At 38.3% G+C, this 22,256-nt stretch overlaps 1 protein-coding gene across 3 annotated transcripts in view; it reads right to left on the bottom strand.

Annotated features, from left to right (window-relative positions):
* TNNI3K (TNNI3 interacting kinase) overlaps nt 1-22,256 on the bottom strand; it is a 368,374-nt gene that overhangs the window by 199,797 nt on the left and 146,321 nt on the right. For all 3 annotated transcript variants that reach the window (XM_062191544.1, XM_062191547.1, XM_062191546.1), the window contains 6 exons: nt 13,681-13,767; nt 12,137-12,193; nt 10,811-10,903; nt 10,670-10,727; nt 10,354-10,548; nt 9,502-9,606 (listed from right to left, as the gene is read on the bottom strand). In XM_062191544.1, the coding sequence (XP_062047528.1) occupies nt 9,502-9,606; nt 10,354-10,548; nt 10,670-10,727; nt 10,811-10,903; nt 12,137-12,193; nt 13,681-13,767 (595 nt within the window). The remainder of the gene's footprint in view (nt 1-9,501; nt 9,607-10,353; nt 10,549-10,669; nt 10,728-10,810; nt 10,904-12,136; nt 12,194-13,680; nt 13,768-22,256) is intronic.

Raw genomic sequence — 22,256 nt, 5'->3', positions numbered from 1 at the left:
TGCACAAAATACCACTCTTTGGTTTTCAGGAATATATAGAAACAAAAAGATACAAATGAACAAAGCAGAAAGCTTGCCTGTGGGTAGGGAGAAAGGAATTAGAAATGGAGATTAGGATAAAAAGATAGATTCCAGAGAGACTGGTGGTGTGGCATAACCAGTTAAGCTGCTGCATGTGGTGCTGCCATCCCACATTAGAGTGCCAGTTTGAGTCTCAGCTGCTCTGCTTTTGACCCAGCTCCCTTCCAATGCACCTGGGAAGGCAGTGGATGATGGCCCAAGTGCTTAAACCCTTGCCACACATGTGGGAAGCCTGGATGGAGTTCCTGACTCCTGCAATTGTGGTCATTTGAGGAGTGTACCAACAAATGGAAGATTGGGGTGTGTGTGTGTGTGTGTGTGTGTCTGGGTCTGTCTGTCTGTCTCTCCCTCTCTCTTTGTTGCTCTTTCTTTATTTTTAAGAAAGCTTTTCTTTAATGAATATAAATTTCATAGGTTCAGATTTAGGAATATAGTGGTTCTTCCACCCATACTGTCCTCCTACCCCTACTCCCACCCCACCTCTTACTCCCTCTCCCATCCCATTCTTCATTAAGATTCATTATCTTTATATATGGAAGACCAACTCTATACTAAGTAAAGATTTCAACAGTTTGCACCCACATATGCACACAAAGTATAAAGTACTGTTTGAAGAGAAGTTTTACTGTTAATTCTCATAGTACAACTCATTAGGGAAATGAGGTCCTACATGGGAAGTAAGTGCACAGTGACTCCTGTTGTTGATTTAACAATTGACACTCTTATTTATGAGATCAGTGATCACCCAAGGCTAATGAGCTGCCAAGGCTATGGAAGCTTTTTGAGTCCATAAACTCTGTCTGTATTTATTTATTTTTGTTTGTTTTTGACAGGCATAGTGGACAGTGAGAGAGAGACAGAGAAAGTTCTTTCTTTACCGTTGGTTCACCCTCCAGTGCGGCCAGCGCACCACACAGATCCGAAGCCAGGAGTCGGGTGCTTCTCCTGGTCTCCCATGTGGGTGCAGGACCCAAGGACTTGGGTCATCCTCCACTGCACTCCCGGCCCCCAGCAGAGAGCTGGCCTGGAAGAGGGGCAACCGGGACAGAATCTGGCACCCTGACCGGGACTAGAACTCAGAGTGCCGGTGCCGCAGACGGAGGATTAGCCTATTGAGCCAGGGCACCGGCATAACTCTGTCTGTATTTAGACAGGGCCATAAGCAAAGTGGAAGTTCTCTCCTCCCTTCAATGAAAAGTACCTCCATCTTTGATGGTCCCTTCTCTCCACTGGATTCTCACTCACAGAGATCCTTCATGTAGATCATTTTTGCCACGATGTCTTGGCTTTCCATGCCCGAAATGCTTTCATGGGTTTTTCAAACAAATCAAAATGTCTTAAGGGCTGATTCTGAGGTTGGAGTGTTGTTTAGGGCGTTTGCCATTCCATGAGCCTGCTCTGTGGACTGCTTCCCCTGTTGGATCTTTCTCTCCTTTTTAATTCTACCTATTGTTATTACCAGACATTTGGTCTTATTTATGTCATCCCTTTGACACTTAATCCTATCTATATGATCAGTTGCATACTTAATATGATCACTTTAACATGTAAGATGGCATTAGTACCACTCAGCTTAATGGTATTTGGAGTCCCATGGCAAGTTTTTAGCTTTACCCTTAGGAGTAAGCCCCTGGAATGTGTGCTGAACTGTATATCTCCTCCCTCTCTTATTCCCACTCTTATTTTTTACTGGGATCTATTTTCAATTGGATTTAAACACCTATGAGTAGTTCTTTCTTAAGTAAAGAGTTCAACAAGTGGTATTAAGTAGAAAAAGAGTAAAAAAATAATAAAATCATCTTTTTAAAAATAACTTGGAAATTTGAAGTAAGATACAATTTTTACATAAACAATCTGCATATGGATATTTGGAAATCTTTTCAAGATGGCATTTGCCAGTGGGTACTAAGTTCTTTGTGTACAATCACTTATTAGAAAAATCATAAATATAAAAAATCTGGGAATGTAACTATGTAAAACTATGTAACTATGCAAACTGAGGAATATAATTTTACCTAACAGGTAATTAGAAAAACAATCAGCTTGTTTACTCTACTTGATCTTGTGTTTTAAGTACAGGAGTTTTATATTTTGTATTCGATTGAAAGACAAATGCATATGCCGACATTAAAACAACTATTAATATTGCCGCTTAGTTTTTTTTGCCTGATACTTCCTAAACTCTTCACTAATTTAGTTAAATGTCACCTTCAAATTTAAGATTCTTTTAGTCCTTACTAGTTTTATTTTTTTATATGATCTGTCATTTGTCATTGAAAAGTTGGCTGATTTTAAATTATCACTAATTATTTTCCTTTTTACTCTCAGAATAAGCTGATGCTAAAAGCCTACAGTAAGTCCTTAAGAGTGAGTCCTTCTCAGATCTAGATCTCAAACTAAGTAGTGGTGTTACATAAAAGATTATATATGTGTGTGTATATATATATATATATATATATATATATATATATTTGAGAATATTACAGAGTGTTATTCAATTCCCAATTTATAAGGGAATACAAAAGATTAAAAGCAATGACAATAAACATTGTATAGAGCTTCATAGTTGATGAATTTTTTCATATATGTATGTCACGGGAATGTCATTCAATTTTGTGATGATGGTAGCACTATTTCGTTGCCTATGGTGTTGTTATACAACATAAGATGCTATCGACTTACACAGGGAGAAAACTATTTGATCCATATACTTGTATTTATGCAGTGATGTTCATTTCTATGCCAGGTGATTTGAAAAATGTACTTTCCCAAGAAAACATAGACATCTGTTAATATGAAGTAAAAAGCTTTAAAGCCTTATATGTAAACAAATATCTGCAAACTCCAATGGCCCAAAAGAGATATTTAAATTGGTCAGGTGTATGTTGATACAAGGTGAGGTCTAACAGCAAATTAAAGAGTGAATTCCTTAAGAAAAAAAAAACTTAAAAATTCACTTTTACAATATGAACCACACAAAACATAGCTGTTTTCCTTGTATGCAACCTAGGCTCCGAACCTATGGATTGGAAAAATAAACAGAACACAGAAGCATGCGGAAATGATATAAGAAATGGTTTGGTTCACAAGAATTTTGCATCTTAAAGACTGAAGTATAATGAGCAAGGTTGATAAATATTGCTGACATGAATGTGGCCTCAGACTTAGTCTCTCTGCTCAGTTTTTTTATTTGTAAAACAGAGATAATAATAACTATACCATAGAGTCATTATGAGATTAAATGAAAGTAAGACAAAAGCTTAGAGAGCTACTTTCAGACTCTAAGGACTAAATAGTTGTAAATTATAAGTATTATTGTTATTGTCATCATCATCACCAAAGCTGGGAAGAGCCACTTTCTTATTCATTCCTTGAACTTGTTCTTGGTATATACTGAAGACCTAAATTAACTTTCAGAACTTAGTATGAGGAGCCTTGCTTGCCAGAGGAAAAATAAAATTCTTCTCTTTTACTCAAATATTTCAACAGTCATAAACACAAATATAGAAAATGTCCATTTTCTGCAGTCTGATCAATAACCTCAAACAGCCTTTCTCCTTTAAAATTGTTTAAGGTATTAGACAAATTCTTGTTCCCCTGTGGGCCATTGCACTCTAAAATGACATTCATAGAGATGCACCAAGAATTTGGTTTAGCTAAAAGTGCACTGATTGAATATCTTCTCTGTTTACAACATTACATTCATTCTAGAGATGTGAGATGAAGAGAGCTGGACCCCCATCTTTGAAGCTGTGACTTGTCCAGAGTAATGGGGAAGAGGGGAGTGTACACAGATCATGTGGATAGAAAGGCAAATAAGTGTCTGTGCTCCCATCTCTGATGTGCATCTCTGCCCCATTACTTTCAGTGGTATGTTGTAAGCATTGCAGAGAAACAGGGGTTAGTATGCTGGGAAAAGACCAATGAAAGATTTATGCCTATTCTTCAAAGTCTAGTTTTAACTCTACATCCTCCAGGAAGTATTCCACTCCTCTTTGATCTTTGATTTTGTTGAAATCCTCTGAAAGTTACCATTTAATCATTTTGGCTCTTAATCATTTTCTACCTAAATTGGAAATTTGGTTGCTTCCTGGGCATATGTAGATTATAATAATCCTTCTGAGGAAAAGATTCATGTTCTTTTGAGACATGCATAATGCTATGTCTGCATTAATTTGAGAAACTGAATGTTTTGTAGTCATTGCTAGATTAAATAATGCTAGAAAATAGTCCACAAATAAGAGATGCCATTGTTTGGGTTTCTATTTTTTTGAAGGGACTTATGTTTTATACAATTTGAAAACTTTAAGTATAATTTAAGCATTTAGGTAAGATCGGAGGCATGGCAAACATAAACCTACATCTGCTCTATAGTAAATGTTGTACTTTCAATTTTAAGTGACATTTATGTTTTTGGTCCTGCTCTATAACTGGTGGTAACAACTTGCACTTTCTCACAGAATAGCAGCATATAAATTCAGATGTCCTGCAAATGAACCACTGCAGCTAGAGAAAACTTAGAGTGATCACTCATTTGTTTTAATACCACGTGCAAAGATGGTTGAAATGGCACAGTAATATTCCTCAACCCAAGGTGATCAGTTTGTATTATGCTAATTTATCATCTCAAGTTATTACTAAATGTTACTGAAACTCAAAGAAGTTTATTAGCATAGATATGTGTTTTGAAAATAGAGATAGGAGCCAGTGCTTTGGCACAGCAGGTTAATGCCCTTTTGCCTGCAGCGCTGACATCCCATATGGGCACCAGTTCGAGTCCTGGCTGCTCTACTTCCCATCCAGCTCTCTGCTATGGCCTGGGGAAGCAGTAGAAGGTGGCCCAAGTCCTTGGGCCCCTGTACCCCTGTAGGAGACCTGGAAGAAGCTCCTGGATCCTGGCTTTGGATTGGCACAGCTGCTGCCATTGTGGCCTATTGGGGAGTGAACCAGTGGATGGAAGACTTCTCTCTCTCTCTCTCTCTCTCTCTGCCTCTCCTTCTCTCTCTGTGTAACTCTGACTTTCAAATAAATAAATAAATCTTTAAAAAAAAGAAAATAGAGTTAAAGTATTAAACACTTCAGTGAAGAAATGATTTTTATTGGAAAACTAGTAAATAATTATGAACAGATTGAGTTCCATATACTTACTTCTAACACCTAAGATTCTACCACATTTGTGTCTGATTTATCTAACTTATGTTTTATATCTGTCTTTTCCTTTCATTTCCACTGTCACTGGTAAAATCAACTTTTCATTATTTCTCCTCTAGATTATTACAATTGCTCATAAGTTTCTTGCCTTCCCCTTAAAGTTGCCATTTATTTATTTATTTATTTTTTTGACAGGGAGAGTGGACAGTGAGAGAGAGAGACAGAAAGGTCTTCCTTTTACCATTGGTTCACCCTCCAATGGCTGCTGCGGCCAGTGCACCACGCTGATCTGAAGCCAGGAGCCAGGTGCTTCTCCTGGTCTCCTATGCAGGTGCAGGGCCCAAGGACTTGGGCCATCCTCCACTGCACTCCCGGGCCACAGCAGAGAGCTGGCCTGGAAGAGGGGCAACTGGGACAGAATCTGGCGCCCCAACTGGGACTAAAACCCGGGGTGCTGGCGCCGCAGACGGAGGATTAGCCTATTGAGCCGAAGCGCTGGCCAAAGTTGCCTTTTACAATATGCTTTACTTACCATAACACAGCTGTAAATTTGTGATTTCCAGCTCAAAATTTTTAGTGCCAGATTCTTGCCTACAGAACAAATCATAACCTATCTTAGTGTACCATTTACTGATTTTTGTGCTTTCCTTCTATCTTTTTGTATTTCCCAATTGTGCATTTGTGATACTATATACACTATCTACTTTCATACACTTTGCACACTGAAAACTATTTGTAGCTCCTATGTTTACCTGTAACTTTCTAATCTGTATCTATTTTATGAAGGTAATCCCTAAGCCTGGTAGGATGCTCTTCCAAATCCTTCAACACTAAGTTCGTATATCTTCTGTGCAGTTTTCTCTAAACTCCTCAGAAGTATTAATATTATTCTTTCTGATATTTTATACAAAAGTGTCACTATTTCTTTTACAGAGTTATCTATTTTATACCTTAGAATATATTTAGAAAAAAAAAAGAATATATTTAGGTATTTTTTACCTTGATTGGAATTTGAAAACTTTTAAAAGTACAATCTATTGTGTCAGCATTGTTGCACAGCAGGTTAAGCCATTGCTTGTGAGACTCTGCTTCCAATTCAGCTCTCTAGTAATGCATGTGGGAAGCAATAGATAATGATGCAAGTACTTGAGTTCCTGCTACCATTGTTGGAGACTCAGATAGAGTTCCCAGCTTCTGGGTTCAACCCCTGCTGGTGATGTAATTTGAGGAGTGGGCCAGTGGATGGAAGAGCTCCTTTCCTCTCTCTCTCTCTCTTTCTCTCTCTCTCTCTCTCTCTGCCTTTAAAACAGAAAAATCTTTTTTTTAAATACAGAGAGAAGTGTGTGTGTGTGTGTGTGTGTGTGTGGAGAGGGAGAGAAAGAGAGAGAGAAAAAGAGAGAGATATATATATCTTCCATCTGCTGGTGCACTCCCTTAATGGCTACAATGGCTGGGGCTGGGCCAGGCAGAAGCCAGGAGCTTGTTCTGGGTCTCCCACATGGATGGAGGGGCCCAAGCACTTGGGTCATCTGCCAGTGCCTTCTCAGGCCACAGTAAGAGAGCTGGATCAGAAGAGGGGCCTGAGTCGGTGCCCATGTGGGATACCAACACTGCTGGCAGAGACTTAACCTACTACACCACAGCACCAGACTCACACAAATCTTTTTTAAAAAAGATAATAGGAAAAAGGGACACTAACCTACTGTTGGTGGGAATGGAAACTGGTAAAGCCACTATGGAAGTCAGTCTGGAGATTCCTCAGAAACCTGAATATAACCCTACCATACAACCCAGCCATCCCACTCCTTGGAATTTACCCAAAGGAAATTAATTTGGCAAACAAAAAAGCCATCTGCACATTAATGTTTATTGAAGCTCAATTCACAATAGCTAAGACCTGGAACCAACCCAAATGCCCATCAACAGTAGACTGGATAAAGAAATTATGGGACATGTACTCCATAGAATACTATACAGCAGTAAGAAACAACGAAACCCAGTCATTTGCAACAAGATGGAGCAATCTGGAAAACATCATGCTGAATGAAATAAGCCAGTCTCAGAGGGACAAATATCATATGTTCTCCCTGATAGGTGACAACTAACTGAGAACCAAAGGGGAAACCTGTTGAAGTGAAATGGACACTATGAGAAAGAGTGACTTGATCCGCCCTTGTCCAGACTGTTGATGTACAACTTAATACTTTATCCCTTTTAGTATTTTTTTGTTCTACTTAATACTATTGGTTGAACTCTTTAATTAACACACAATTATTCTTAGGTGTTTAAATTTAACTGAAAAGTGATCTCTTTTAAATATAAGAGTGGGAAAAAGAGAGGGAGGAGATGCACAATTTGGGACATGCTCAAGCTAATTTGCCCCAAATGGTAGAGTTAGAAATGTGCCAGGGGATTCCAATACAATCCTATCAAGGTGGCATGTACCAATGCCATTTCACTAGTCCAAGTGATCAATTTGAGGTCACAAATGATCATACTGATAGGTCTAAGAGTCAAAGGGATCACGCAAACAAGACTAGTGTCTGCTAATACTAACTGATAGAATAAAAAAGGGAGAGAACGATCCAACATGGGAAGCAGGATACACAGCAGACTCATAGAATGGCAGAGGTCCTAAACAGCACTTTGGCCTCGGAATCAGCCCTTAGGGCATTCAGATCTGGCTGAAGTGAGAGTATTTTAGGCATGGAAAGCCAAGACACTGTGGCAAAAAAACAAAAACAAAAACAAAAACAAAACAAAACAAAAAATAAAACCTAAGTGAAAGGTCTCTGTGAGTGAGATCCCAGAAGAAAGAACGGGCCATCAAAGAAGGAGGTACCTTTCTCTGAAGGGAGGTGTGAACCTCCACTTTGACTATGACCTTGTCTGAATAAGATTGAAGTTGGCGAACTCAAAAGGCTTCCATAGCCTTGGCAACTCACAAGAGCCTAGGGAGATTACTGACACCATAAACAAGAGTGTCAAATTGTTAAGTCAACAACAGGAGACACTGTGCACTTACTCCTCATGTAGGATCTCTGTCCTTAATGTGTTGTTCAATGTGAATTAATACTATAACTAGTAGTGAAACAGTATTTTATACTTTATGTTCTGTGTGGGTGCAAACTGATGAAATCTTTACTGAATATATACTAAATCGATCTTCTGTATATAAAGAGAATTGAAAATGAATCTTGATGTGAGTGGATTGGGAGAGGGAGTGGGAGTTGGGAGGGTTGCAGGTGGGAGGGAAGTTATGGGGGTGAAAAAGCCATTGCAATCCATAAGCTGTACTTTGGAAATTTATATTTGCTAAATAAAAGTTAAAAAAAAAAAGAAAGTAGAGTCTATGGTACTTTCATTTGCAAGTTCTACTGCACCAAAGGTTTTAAACATAACAAAAATTCAAATAGACATTGAACAAATGGTTGAATAGAGTTTGTATAAAGGATTATACACTAGATCTATACGAGTCTTATTGACAATCATGAAATGAAAGTTATTGATGAGACATAACCTGACTTGCTTCACAAACTAGATTAGGGGCTTCCCAACTATTCCTTACAGCACCCTTGGGATTCCACAGAGATGGTTCAGAGTCCTCCTCCTTAGTAGTGAGAAAAGGTAAGTGGACAGAGTTCCCAGCCCCACACTGTGCCTTCAAATGAAGCTGCTCTGTTTTGTGTATCAACCATTCAGGTAGGACTTCACTTAGAGAAAGGTCTCACTGCTTAACAAATGTTTTGTAAATCCTTAGGGTCACACCCTTGGAACACTTTCATTCTGTATTATTTTCAAGTCTCTATTCCATGAAAAAAAAACTCTTCTCAGAATTAGATAAATTATATATTATAGTTGGCTAATTTACTAATGCAAAAATACCAACATGGTAGCACAAAGTACTGTTTCAGATACTTTTACATCATCTAACACCTGACTTTCCATGAGACATGACATTCGTCCAGTCTTTGAGCTTAATCCTTGATCTGACCATTCCGACATGGGAACATCTTCAGACATCACTGTCTTTCTGGACATTGTTCACAGATTTAAAAGATCCTTTAGAAGCAATTATACAACTTTCTACTGCTGTAAAAGTCAATGTCAAAGCTTCTGTCCTCTAGGCTTATGGTAGCCTGTTCCCTTACCCACAGAATAGGCAGAAAGCCCTGATTTGCAAGGAGTCTAAAATGTGTCTTCACTGAAATCTATATTAGACTGCTTACTATTCATTTAATTCTAAATTCATTATTTATGGGAAAATACCTGTTCAAGTCACGGTGTATAATTGGCTGTTTCAGGTTGTGAAGGTATTCCATACCTTTGGCCACATCTACTGCAATTATCAACTTGGACTGCAAATCAAGAATCCTAAAATTTAAAAATAGATTTAATGGAGATGAAATAGTCAAACCAATAACATATCTTAAAAAAATAAAATGGTATGTGTGATTTTTTCACTGTGTAATTTTAGACTTCTTTTCTTTATTGAAGGTTAAGTTAAAAATTTGGCAAATCTGAAAAAAATAGATTTTCTATATCAGAAAATGCTTAATTAAAGATTAGCTCAGATATATAACACTTCTTGTTTAAAATATTACACTTGATTTTTATAATTTATTTGTAGCACTATACTCAATTTCTTTGTAATAATGAAAAAATGAAATTTATTTTAATCACTGAATGAAATCACATTCTAATTATTGTATGTATGGATCTAGGAAGTGAACTCAAATTAGACTTGTATGAGACCATTTCTTTTTAAAACTTTCTTTTATAAATACGGTGAGCCTTGGTAATTACTTTATTCTGAGCTTACATATGAGTATATCTGATTTCCTGGTATGTTCAATTTAGCCTATTTTTTATAAGCTTCAGTTGCCAATTTAAATTTCTTGAAATCTTACCATCAGCTGAGTTCCCGTTAAGAAAGCACAGAAGTATTTTTAGTCATTGAAACACAACTATTAGGCATAAATTATAAGGCACATTTAAAATATCACACTTGCTGGCATTCAAAGGTTTCTGAAGGGGAAGGCACATCAGACAGCCTCGAAAGTGTTGCAGGGGCCATTTCACTACCATATTATAGGAGGAATCAGAGCAAGAGACCCATACCTCTTCTGTTCATGAAGGAGGGAAAACAGGGAACCTCCTGATATGTACTGGGTGACAATGGCAAACTGGCTGGGATCGTTCAAGCAAGCGCCCACAAACTGAATTACACAGGGATGATTGAGCTGGCAGAGAATGGACACCTCCCGGCAAAACATATCCACATCTGACTTGGAGCAGTAGGTATTGGCTCGGTAACTGCAATGGCAACAGGAAATCCTCATCAACAGATGGATGTGAACAAGGGGCTTGCCACACATATGCTCCTCAAAGGTCACAACGCCACCTGCATGCTCAGTGTTTTCATGTGCTTGCTTACCGTTTGATGGCCACTATTTTATTTCTGCATCGTCCTTTATATACTTTCCCAAAAGAACCTAAAATTGTTGAAGAAAAATAAATAAACACATATTATCTTGAGCTCATTAGACTGAAGCACACCTGAAGTTTCGCAGGTTACCTGAGCCGATAATCTCGTGGAACTCAATTTCTGAGAGCTGAAGGTGGAAGTGTGAGGGCAATCCAGCCCTTAGGAGGAGAACATCTGCCTTCTCTGCAAGCAGAAATTGTCCTTTTATTTTTTGAGATAAAAAGCACCCATGTGGAGAAGTGTACTATATCCTTAACCAAAAACATCATTCCCCAGTAACGTTTAATTGTCTAACTGTAACTGACTACTTGGAGATACTGAAAACCGTATCGCAACTGACCCCTGACACCTTGTTGGTTCTCTGTCTCTGTCACTCCACCTTTTTATCAGGGCTCATTTTGTTCCTGATATGATCCCCAACAAATTGCCTGAATGACATGGCAAGTCTGGACTACCTTTGATCTCACATGTGATAAGCATTCTGTCTGATCAATTCTCCAACTTATTCCGATTTGCTCAAGGATCTATGAACTGAACCATAAAGGGACCCCAATTAAATGACTGAAATAAGCACATGAATCATTCTGAGGAAAAACCCAAATTAAAAAAAAATAATTTTAAAAGACAAAATTCTGAATAGTCAAATATGCCTTTAGAGTAGACGTGTACTTTTATTTTCCTAGTCTAATATTATTGATTTCTTCATGTAGCATACAAAGAAGTTCCCAAAGTCTTACTTATTTGAGATATTTGAAAAAAATTATTATTTTCAAGTATTTTTTCAAAGACTAATCTATTTTCAGTCCTTTTGAAAAAATATTAACATTGGTAACTTATATTTTATTAAAATAAAATGTATTTCTTTAATGTTTGTGAGATTTTCACAGCTATATCTTCAAGAACTGCAAGGGCATAAAAGGCAAGGTTAATTGTGACTAAGATAGTATGCCAGTAATACTGCTATGCTTGTAACAATTATCATTTGTAATATGTGAAATAAAATTGAAAGCTATAGTAGGGGCTGGCACTGTGGCATAGCGGGTAAAGCCCCCATCAGCAGTGCCGGCATCCCATATATGTGCTGGATCGAGTCCAGGCTACTCCACTTCTGATCCAGCTCTCTGCTATGGCCTGAGAAAGCAGTAGAAGATGGCCCAAGTCCTTGGGCCCCTTCACCCATGCTGAAGAGCCAGAAAAGCCTCCTGGCTCCTGGCTTTGGATTGGCACAGCTCTAGCCATTGCAGCCAACTGGGGAGTGAACCAGCAGATGGAAGACCTGTCTGTCTGTCTGTCTCTCTCTCTCTGTATAACTTTGATTTTTAAATAAATAAATAAATCTTAAAAACAGAAAGTTACAGTAGAGGCAACAGTCATCCTTAGCAGTAACGTATAATAATTGTCCCATGTTGTAAGTACCTTTTGTCATGTTTTTGATCTTCCCCAAGGGGGATGGAACAGACACATAGGAGCCATCTAGAAATAAAACAGAGAGTTAGAAATAGCAATAATACAATCCCAGCAAGGTTGCATGTACCAATGCCATCTCACTAGTCCAAGTGATCAATTTCAGGTCACAACTGATCATACTGATAGGTCTAAGAGTCAAAGGGATCACGCAAACAAGACTAGTGTCTGCTAATACTAACTGATAGAATAAAAAAGGGAGAGAACGATCCAACATGGGAAGCAGGATACACAGCAGACTCATAGAATGGCAGAGGTCCTAAACAGCACTCTGGCCTCAAAATCAGCCCTTAAGGCATTCAGATCTGGCTGAAAAGCCCATGAGAGTATTTTAGGCATAGAAAGCCAAGACACTCTGGCAAAAAAAAACAAAACAAAACAAAACAAAACATAACAAAACACAAAAAAACAAAACCTAAGTGAAAGGTCTCTGTGAGTGAGATCTCAGAAGAAAGAACGGGCCATCAAAGAAGGAGGTACCTTTCTCTGAAGGGAGGTGTGAACCTCCACTTTGACTATGACCTTGTCTGAATAAGATTGAAGTTGGCGAACTCAAAAGGCTTCCATAGCCTTGGCAACTCACAAGAGCCTAGGGAGATTACTGACACCATAAACAAGAGTGTCAAATTGTTAAGTCAACAACAGGAGACACTGTGCACTTACTCCTCATGTAGGATCTCTGTCCTTAATGTGATGTCCAATGTGAATTAATGCTATAACTAGTACTGAAACAGTATTTTACACTTTATGTTCTGTGTGGGTGCAAACTGATGAAATCTTTACTGAATATATACTAAATCGATCTTCTGTATATAAAGAGAATTGAAAATGAATCTTGATGTGAGTGGATTGGGAGAGGGAGTGGGAGTTGGCAGGGTTGCAGGTGGGAGGGAAGTTATGGGGGTGAAAAAGCCATTGCAATCCATAAGCTGTACTTTGGAAATTTATATTTACTAAATAAATATTTAAAAAAAAGAAATAGCAATCATTTTTCTCTACTTAAAAGTTCATGAAAAGAACCAGGTGATAAAACCAAGTAAACCTGTAACCTAAGGTCCACACCTGTCTCTGGACACTGAAACTGTCCTGAGTGTTTATTTTGAAAGCTGATAACAAAGTTTTAAAAAATATAAATTGAGGTAGACTCCACAGATTCAATTTATGTGAGTGTTCTCTGCCCTGCCTTAACAGATTACTGAAATGGAGCACAACTGTTCTCAGCTCACCCAGGTCTTCCCAGTCGTGCAGAAGCCTCATAAAATCCAGTCCAGGGAATATTAGACTTGGAGGAAATGCAGATTCATGAGTTAGAAAATAGCTTAAGTGGAGGTTTCTTTGTGTTCAGCCTCACCTTGATATGAGTTTTCTTAAAATTAAGCTAATCTGACATCAGTTATGCCCTCATCCTTAGCCCCAGAATGATAGCAAAAGAAACTCGGGTTTATCTTTACACACAATTTCGCACAACAGTGAAAACTGGGTAAGCGAAGGGTTACCTCCTCCAGGCTGAGAATATTCATTGCAGGGCAGTTCCTCCTGGGGTCTCTTATAATGCTTCAAGAGTGTGACAATGGCATCATGTCCTTTATGGAAACAACAAAAGGTCTTAATATTTGATTTATTCAGCCGAAAAATGTGATTTCAAGTAGCTTACAATATAGGACATATCTTAAGGGATAAGACATTGCAATTGGAATTTGGTACTTTCATTTATTCATTCATTTAAAAATAATTTCTTAAGACTCAACTATATGTGAGAGACTGTACTAGGCACTAAGGTGGGTACAAGGTGACTAGGCCAATTCTTAAAGCTTACAATGTAGCAGAACAATTAATTAAAATAAAGATGAGGGTTTCTAAAAGAGGAAATATCAATTGCTCTGGGAACATTTAGGAACAGAACGATTCAAAGGATGAAAGCACATATGACAACCAGGAAAGTAAGGTATATTTGTTGTTATTGAGCTTTGCATTTCGTTGGAAATTGCAGTATACCAGAGCACTACAATAATTTACAAGGCTTTTGTGGCAGAGACAGCTAACTGCCCTCAGATATTTGTATTTGCCTTTTCAGGGTGATTTTATTACTGAGAATGGCTCCCACCCTTGGAGGATATTTCTCTATCTACCTAGCATTCACTGGTGGCCTTGTGATATACTCTCCCCAAGGCAATAAGAGAAAAACTGATATTACTTCCAGGCCTGGGCTTCAAGAGACAGGTGAGCCTTTTCTACCATCTACAGCTGCTGACTGGCTGGAGCGGTCCCTGTGGTCTTAGTGGCTGGGAAAAGGCCATCCACTGAGGTGACATGCCTAAGAAATACACACGAACATTCTGGAGCTTATTAGCTGCAGTGGGGCCTTACAGTTCTGAAGCATAAAAATAGTGCTAAACGATCCGTTGAATAACCACACAATTTTCAATAGAATTAAACAATAATACTCTTTAATTTGCAAAAGAGGAAAACGGTCAACTTTTCGGAGACCTCACTGAGAGACTGGTGAAATATGTAGAACTCATTGTAAAAGTCGTATTTTGAGAACTGAAGTTTAAAGTGCTTATGCATTGTGAAGGACCCATGGTCACACGGGTTCATCATCGCCGATGTGTAGCATACATGCTGAGTTATTCTTGCTTATCAAGTCTTTCCTTCAAAAAAGGATTCAAATGAATAGTTCATGCCAGATCATGAGGTAGAACAATTAGTTTTTATTTGTACTAAAAACTTTTCTAAAGGTAACATCAAAAAACTAGCTTCTTAAAAAATTGTGATCATAATTGCTAAAACTTGTGAAAAACTTAAATCTACATAGTTAATTATTAGTGTCCATTTTCTTATCTCTGGCTTTTTATTCATTATTGGTGTATTTCTGAATTTTGAAAATAATAGGCAAAGCTTATGGTGAAACAATGGGAGATCAGTGCCATTAGAACTCTGTTATCTTTCATAGAGTCATAAATAGGGAGAGCACAAGACAGGAATGATGTGAACAAAGAAGCTAATCTCTAAGGGACAGGCTTCAAAGGTACCGAGGATAATGTAACAGTCCCAAGATGGAGGCAAATACAGCATTTTCAGGAAACAAAGCAGGCCAGGGGCTGGAGCCTTAAAGCTAGGATGCGAGTAGTACCAGACAAAAGGTTGGAGAGGTAGGTTCATGAATATCACATGGAGTAGTGCATCTCAAATGTTGTAGGGTGTATAAGAATCATTTGGAGCTTACGTTACAACAGAGTCCTGAGCTCTATCCCCAGAGATTTTGATTGACAACATCTATAGGAGAGCCTGAGCCTTGCATTTCTAACCAGGTCCCAGGTGATACTGATAAGCAGCCTACACTCTGAGTACTAATAAGGAAGAGCTTTGGAGGTTAGCGTGAGGGCATTGGATTTTAGTGTCTGTGAGATGGTGAGCCACGAGAGGATTTTAATTGGTTGAAGGACATGGTTTTACTTTTAAAATGCTCCTCATCTACAGGTCAGAATGATGATATATCTTTAGAAGACTGTTGCAAAGACTAAGATGATGTGAATAATATGCCTTATGGTTGTAACACAGATATGTGCATTTTGAATCTTCTCAGTGTTTTCTTGTCTTACTTTTTTGACCCAGGGAATGATAAATAAACTTGGAAAAATTTTAAGTTGTTTTGGGAACTTTAGATGAATCTTCTAAGTCCCAGTATATCCCATTGCTGCTATTGTAAATGACCACAAACTCGACTCAAAGCAACACAAATTCATCATGTCGAAGTCCAAAGTGCTCCTCTCCAGCTAAAATCAAGGTGCCAATAGGGATGTGTTTCTTACCAGAGGCCTGAGAGTACAATCAGTTTCCTTGCCTTTTCCAACTTTTATTACCCCCCTTCCTGTAGCTTAAAAGCTAGCAACAGTTGGCTGAGTGCTCAGACTACTCTCACCCCATTGCTGCTTCCCTTTTCCATATTTAAGGACCTGTATCATTTCATCTTTACATCCACTAGATAATCCAGGGTAATCTCTTCTCTACGGTCAGCTAATTAGCAACCGTAATTTTCCTCTTCCATGTAAGACAGTTTGGCCCCGGGTTCTGGGGTATAGGAACTGGACACCTTTGTGTGGAGTGGTAGGGCTATAGCCTGCATACCACCTCCAGAATTATGAAGACTTAGTGTTCCTTGCTTGCTTGTTGGTTCCTGCCTTCTTATTTATATTTATTTTATCTATTTGAAAGGCAGAGTAAGAGAGACAGAGAGATCTTCTATGCACTGGTTCATTCTTCCCAAATGGCCAAGACAGGTGGGGCTGGGTGAGGATCAAGCCATCATCCAGTAACTCCTTTTTGGTCTCCCACATGTGTAGTAGGGGCCTAAGCACCTGGTCCATGCTCTGCTGCTTTCCCAGGCACATTAGGAGGGAGCTGGATGGAAGTGGAACAGCTGAGACTTGAACCAATGTTTGTATAGGGAATGCCAGAGTCACAGGTAGAGTCTTAACTCGCTTTGCCGCAATACTGGCCCCTGGTACTGCATTCTGCTAAGCATCTCCCTTCCTCCTCCAGTGGTTATTTCAGACTCAGAATAACAGTAATGACGCCATCAACGATTTCCTTTGGAAAGAAATACCTGTTCAAAGTCCCTTGCTAGTTTCATGGCTTTGAAATTTTGTCTGCCTCCTCCACACTATCTGCCCCTACAATGGGACCTGCAGTACTTTCAGGATCTTTCTTTAATTTGGCCTTTGAGTATTTGTGGGCAGGAAAAAAATAATAAACCAATGAAACCTTTTTCCTATTTCCATTTTTCCTAAGAGTGGCTCCTTTGGGAAAAGAAAACCACCCCAACCCCCCAGCATTTACCCAAGCACAACAAAGCTTGATTTGCAGAGCCCACCTCCCCACCTGTCTCAGCCCCTCTGTAGAATTGACTTCGGCTGACAGATGCGAGGGCCTCATGCATTCCCCAGTGAAGCAGAAAGCTGCATCCTGCATCCTGGGCGCAGTGTGAGTCAGTGATCACACCCCTGATGTTACCTTTCATTTCAACAGCTCTCTTGGCTCCACTTGCGCTGAGCGGTTTTAATTTCCTGCCAGCACAGTGGCACAATTTGCTGGCGTTTTCTTTAGGATGCTTTTCATCAAGAGTCTAATGAGTGCCTGGGTTCTGGCTGAGGATAAGCATAAGGCTGCCAGGGAAATGCCAAGAGGCCCCCTCAGCTCTGGAAGGCATCTCTGCCTGATTTCCCACCTCCTGCTAACTGCGGGGTAAGGCACCCACGTGTGGGAAATTCTCCACTGCTCTGACTGTTCTGACAAGCCACTAAAGTGTACGCAAGGAAGCCTGAAAAACACTAAGGCCCAGCTCCTCAACACTTGACAACAAGGAGTTAAGCAGAAAAATACCTTGATGGAGCTCAATAAATGGACGTGTTAAAGCCAAACTCCTGATAATGGATACACTCAGATAACCAAGGCAGACTAATGGAACATGTCCAGAGATAATCAAACTTCCACTAATTAAATAAAATGTTTTCCTATATCTCACAATTTACTATCTACATCCAACTATTTTACCCAAATAGGAGATTGCTATGTTATTAGCCTAATGCAGTTACAATAATGATTTGCACTTCCAGAATATTATTTATTGGAGTACCTAGGGTTTTGGCAAATGTGATTCCACTGCCAGCTTGAAGTCTCTTTCATTTCCTGCTCCCCACACTTCTAGCCTTGTGTGTATCCCCCAAATATCATGCTTTCCTATGTTTCTCTATCACTTACATTTGGTATGATTCCCCTCCGCTCCCAAACCTCTTTGCCTGGCTTTTAACTTTCTGAATAGGTATTTATTTTTAAAACCTAGGCTTTTAACACCACAAGTCATTCCAAATGGCTGTTACAAAAACAATTTAGTGCCTATAACATACTCCTGTACACAACAGAGGCTTCATAATTATTTGAGATGTATAATTTTTATGATTTCTCTATAAGGTTCTCTCTGAGTTCCTTACCATTTCAATTTAGAAACAATGAAGGTTGATTCACATCCCTTGCTATGAGAGTTATTTCAAGAACTAAATCTGGAGACTGATGGTAGATGAAACCAGTACTGCGATCCTCTCTGTGACTTTGTGGCTCTGAGGCCTTTTGGATCCGAGGCTAGATGGAAAGCATGGAGATTTGGTCTTAATTACAGAATCCAAGGAATTATTTCTGACTTCATACATCCTGCAGGTCCAGGTAATACTTGTAGATGAGACTTTGCTTAATATTTCAGTATCTCCCCTTCCCATCGTGTTAAACATTCACTTTCTGGAAGCAAGGAAAGTGGATCGGAGGGTGACTTCTGATGTCTGCCCTTCTATGGCTCATCTCCCTCTTGACATTCCTGCTTCTATGCACTGTCAATTAGATCAGAGGCAACAAAAATTCCTGACATGCTACAATTTCTCGTGACTTAAATCTTAAAGATTCTTAACTTTATATCACAGAGAAGGAACTCCCATGTCCTTGGACCACTAATGTTGTCTCTTAATCACCAGGCCCAAATAAGAATGTCACCATTCTTTCACCTTAAGATGAGAGTCTAATATTTTCTTTCCCAAAGTGCTTTCCTTTTCTCTTTACTTTCCTTTACTGGATATTTATAATGCATTTCTCAGGCATTAGACTCAATAATATCTTCCAAGACATACCATCTATGACTGCTCACTTTATTGTCCTTGAACTTTTTACTCAATACTACATTTTCATTTTATTTTATTTATAGTACTTATTGTTTTCTGATCCTATTTGTTTCCTTGCTTGTTGCCTGTCTTTTCTAGCTAGAAATGCAAACTTCCTAGGAGCAGGGAGATATTGTCTATCATATTGTTGTACTTGAGTTCCTAGAACAGTATCTATCACATATTAGTTTGGCAATAAATTGTTGAATCAATGAACTGTATTAAGTACAACAGATACCATGTTGAAATAGAAATGCTCTTTACTCTTAAGATTGATGCTATATATTGGAAAATAAAAGATAACTATGCAAGTATTCCCTAAAGTTTTATTTAGTCAAATATTTGAAGAAAAGGTGAATGTAATAATGTTGTCTTACAAGAATCTGGAGTGATGAGGAAAGAGTTCTTCTAGGAATGACTTTTTATGTGAACTTGAAAGAATATGAGTTGAATATTGAATTGAATATTGTATTATGTTGTGAATAAATAATGTAATATATTCACAATGTCTTGATCAGCCCTTGTCCTGACTGTCAAGGAACAGCTTACTATTTTATTCTTTTTAGTATTTTCTTGTTCTACTTAATACCATTGGTTGAACTTGAACTCTTTAATTAAGACACAATTATTTTTAGGTTCAAATTTAATTGAAAATTGATCCCTGTTAAAAATAAGAGTGGGAATAAGAGAGGGAGGAGATGTACAGTTCGGCACACGCTCACTTGGACTTACCCCTAATGGTAGAGCTAGAAACATGCCATGGGATTCCAAATTCAATTAAGGTGGCCTGTACCAATGTCATCTTACTAGTCAAAATGATCAGTTTAAGTTCATAATTGATCACAAAGATAGGATTAAGTGTCAAAGGGATTATAAATAAGACCAGTGTCTGCAAATAATAATGGATAGAATTAAAAAGGAGAGAATGGTCCTACATGGGAAGCAGGATACACAGCAGACTCATAGAATGGCAAATGCCCTGAACAGTACTCTGTCCTCAGAATCAGCCCTTAAGACATTTGGATCTAGCTAAAAAGCCCATGAGAGTTTTGCAAGCATGGAAAGCCAAGGCACTGTGGCAAAAATGACCTAAATGAAAGATCTCTGTGAGTGAGATCCCAGTGGAAAGAACAGTCCATCAAAGAAGGAGGTACCTTTCTCTGAAGGGAGAAGAGAACTTCCACTTTGACTATGGCCTTGTCTAAATAAGGTCAGATTTTGTGAACTGAAGAGGCTTCCATAGCCTTGGAAGCTCATGACATGTGAATTAACAGTAAAACTACTACCCAAACAGTACTTTATACTTTGTGTGTCTGTGTGAGTGCAAACTATTGAAATCTTTACTTAGTATATATACTAAGTTGATCTTCTGTATATGAAGATAATTAAAAATGAATCTTAATGAAGAATGGGATGGGAGAGGGAGTAGGAGGTAGGACGGTTTGCAGGTGGGAGGGTAGTTATGGGGGGAAAAACTGCTATAATCCAAAAGTTGTACTTTGGAAATTCACATTTATTAAATAAAAGTTTAACAAAAGGTAGGATATTTATACAAATAGGTATAGAGACAACAGAATAGTGGTAATTAATCAATATTCTTGAGAACATTAACAGAGGCTATTTAGTGAGACTAGAATAGAATGGTATGCCTACACTGTCTCCCTTCTTGTTCTCTATTTCATTTCGAGAAGCATCAATTAAGCATCTAATAGAACTCATCCATTGAATTCAGGTTTTTGGAAGACAAAGATTCATAGTTTAAATACTTGCCCTCAAGAAGTTTACAATTTGGTAAGGGAGAGTTTTAGTATGAAATGGTAAACACAGATATAGAAATAGGCATGTGGCATATCAGAACATAAAAGAATGTATGTGATAGGCTGGGGTGTGAAAAGACACTGCGATAGAAAAGTTCCAAAAATAGAGTCTTGGAAGTTAAAAGGGGATTAAACATTTAAAGAGTAGAGTGAGACTGAGAGAAAGGGGATGGTGCAGAGGAGACTACATGATATGTAAAGGGAAAAACAAGTTGTTTTACATTACTATTATGTGAATAAATAATCCTCACGGGATATGACATGGATTGACAATATGTGAAAAGTAAACACTGAGTGAAGTTTGGTGATTTGAGATAGTGATGATGGTTGTGGATTATAGTGTCATCCATGTGACAGAACGATTGGATGTGAAGTTCAAAGAAGCAGGAAAATCACAGGGCATGAAAGTCTTAGTATACTATGATAACAAACTGGGACTTATTCCATATGTTACAGCCTGTTAATGAAGAGTTTTATGCAGGGAAGGATCTGAAGTTGTTTGTACCTGGAATACATCTCTGAAATTGAGTCATGAAGACATTGAAAACCTAAACAGACCAAAAATCAAGATAGAGATTGAGTGGTAATAAAGACTCTTCTAATAGAAAAAGCAGAGGAATGGATGGCTTCATTGCTGAATTCTTTGAGACATTTAAATAACTAATTCTAATTCTTCTTAAGCTAGTCAAAACAATTGAAAGGGATGGACTCCTCTCAAACTCCTTCTATGAAGGCGGTATCACCTGAATTCCTACACCAGAAAAAGAAACAACAGAGAACAAGAAATGTGGACCAACATCACGGATGAACATAGATGCAAAAATCCTCAACAAAATAACAGCGAACCAAATCCAACAGCACATCAGAAAGATCTCTCACCCAGTCCTAGAGGGATTTATCCTTGTCATGCAGGGATGGTTTAAGATTCATAAATCAATAAACCTGACACATCAAATCAACAAACAGGAAAGCAAAAATCATGATTAACTCAATAGATGCAGAGAAAGCATTTGATAAAATATAACAGCCTTTCATGGTGAAAACCTTAAGCAAATTGGGTATAGAAGGAATATTCCTTAACATAATCAAGGTAATTTATAACAAACACAAATAGCATCATATAGAATGAGGAAAAGTTGGAAGCATTCCAATTAAGATCCAGAACCAGACAAGGATGTCCATTCTCACCACTGCTATTCAACATAGTCCTGGAAGATTTAGCCAGAGCCATTAGGCAAGAAAAAGAAATCAAAGGGATAAAAATTGGAAAGGAGGAAGTCAAACTACCCCTATTTGCTGGTGGCATGATTCTATGTATAGGGGAACCAAAATATTTCATTGAAAGACAATTGGAACTCATAAAAGAGTTTGGTAAAATGGCAGGTCAGAAAATTAACACAGAAAAATCAATAGCCTTTGTATACACAGAGAAGGGCATGGCTGAGAAGGGACTTCTAAGATCAATCCCATTCACTATAGCTGCAAAAATAGTAAATACCTGGTAATAAATTTAACCAAGGAAGTTAAAAATCTCCATGTTGAAAAATCACA

This window comes from Lepus europaeus, chromosome 5, assembly GCF_033115175.1.
Source record: "Lepus europaeus isolate LE1 chromosome 5, mLepTim1.pri, whole genome shotgun sequence".
In the NCBI taxonomy this organism is placed as follows: domain Eukaryota; kingdom Metazoa; phylum Chordata; class Mammalia; order Lagomorpha; family Leporidae; genus Lepus; species Lepus europaeus.
Note: the sequence above shows the minus strand (reverse complement) of the source record. Positions and strands in the feature narration are given on the sequence as shown.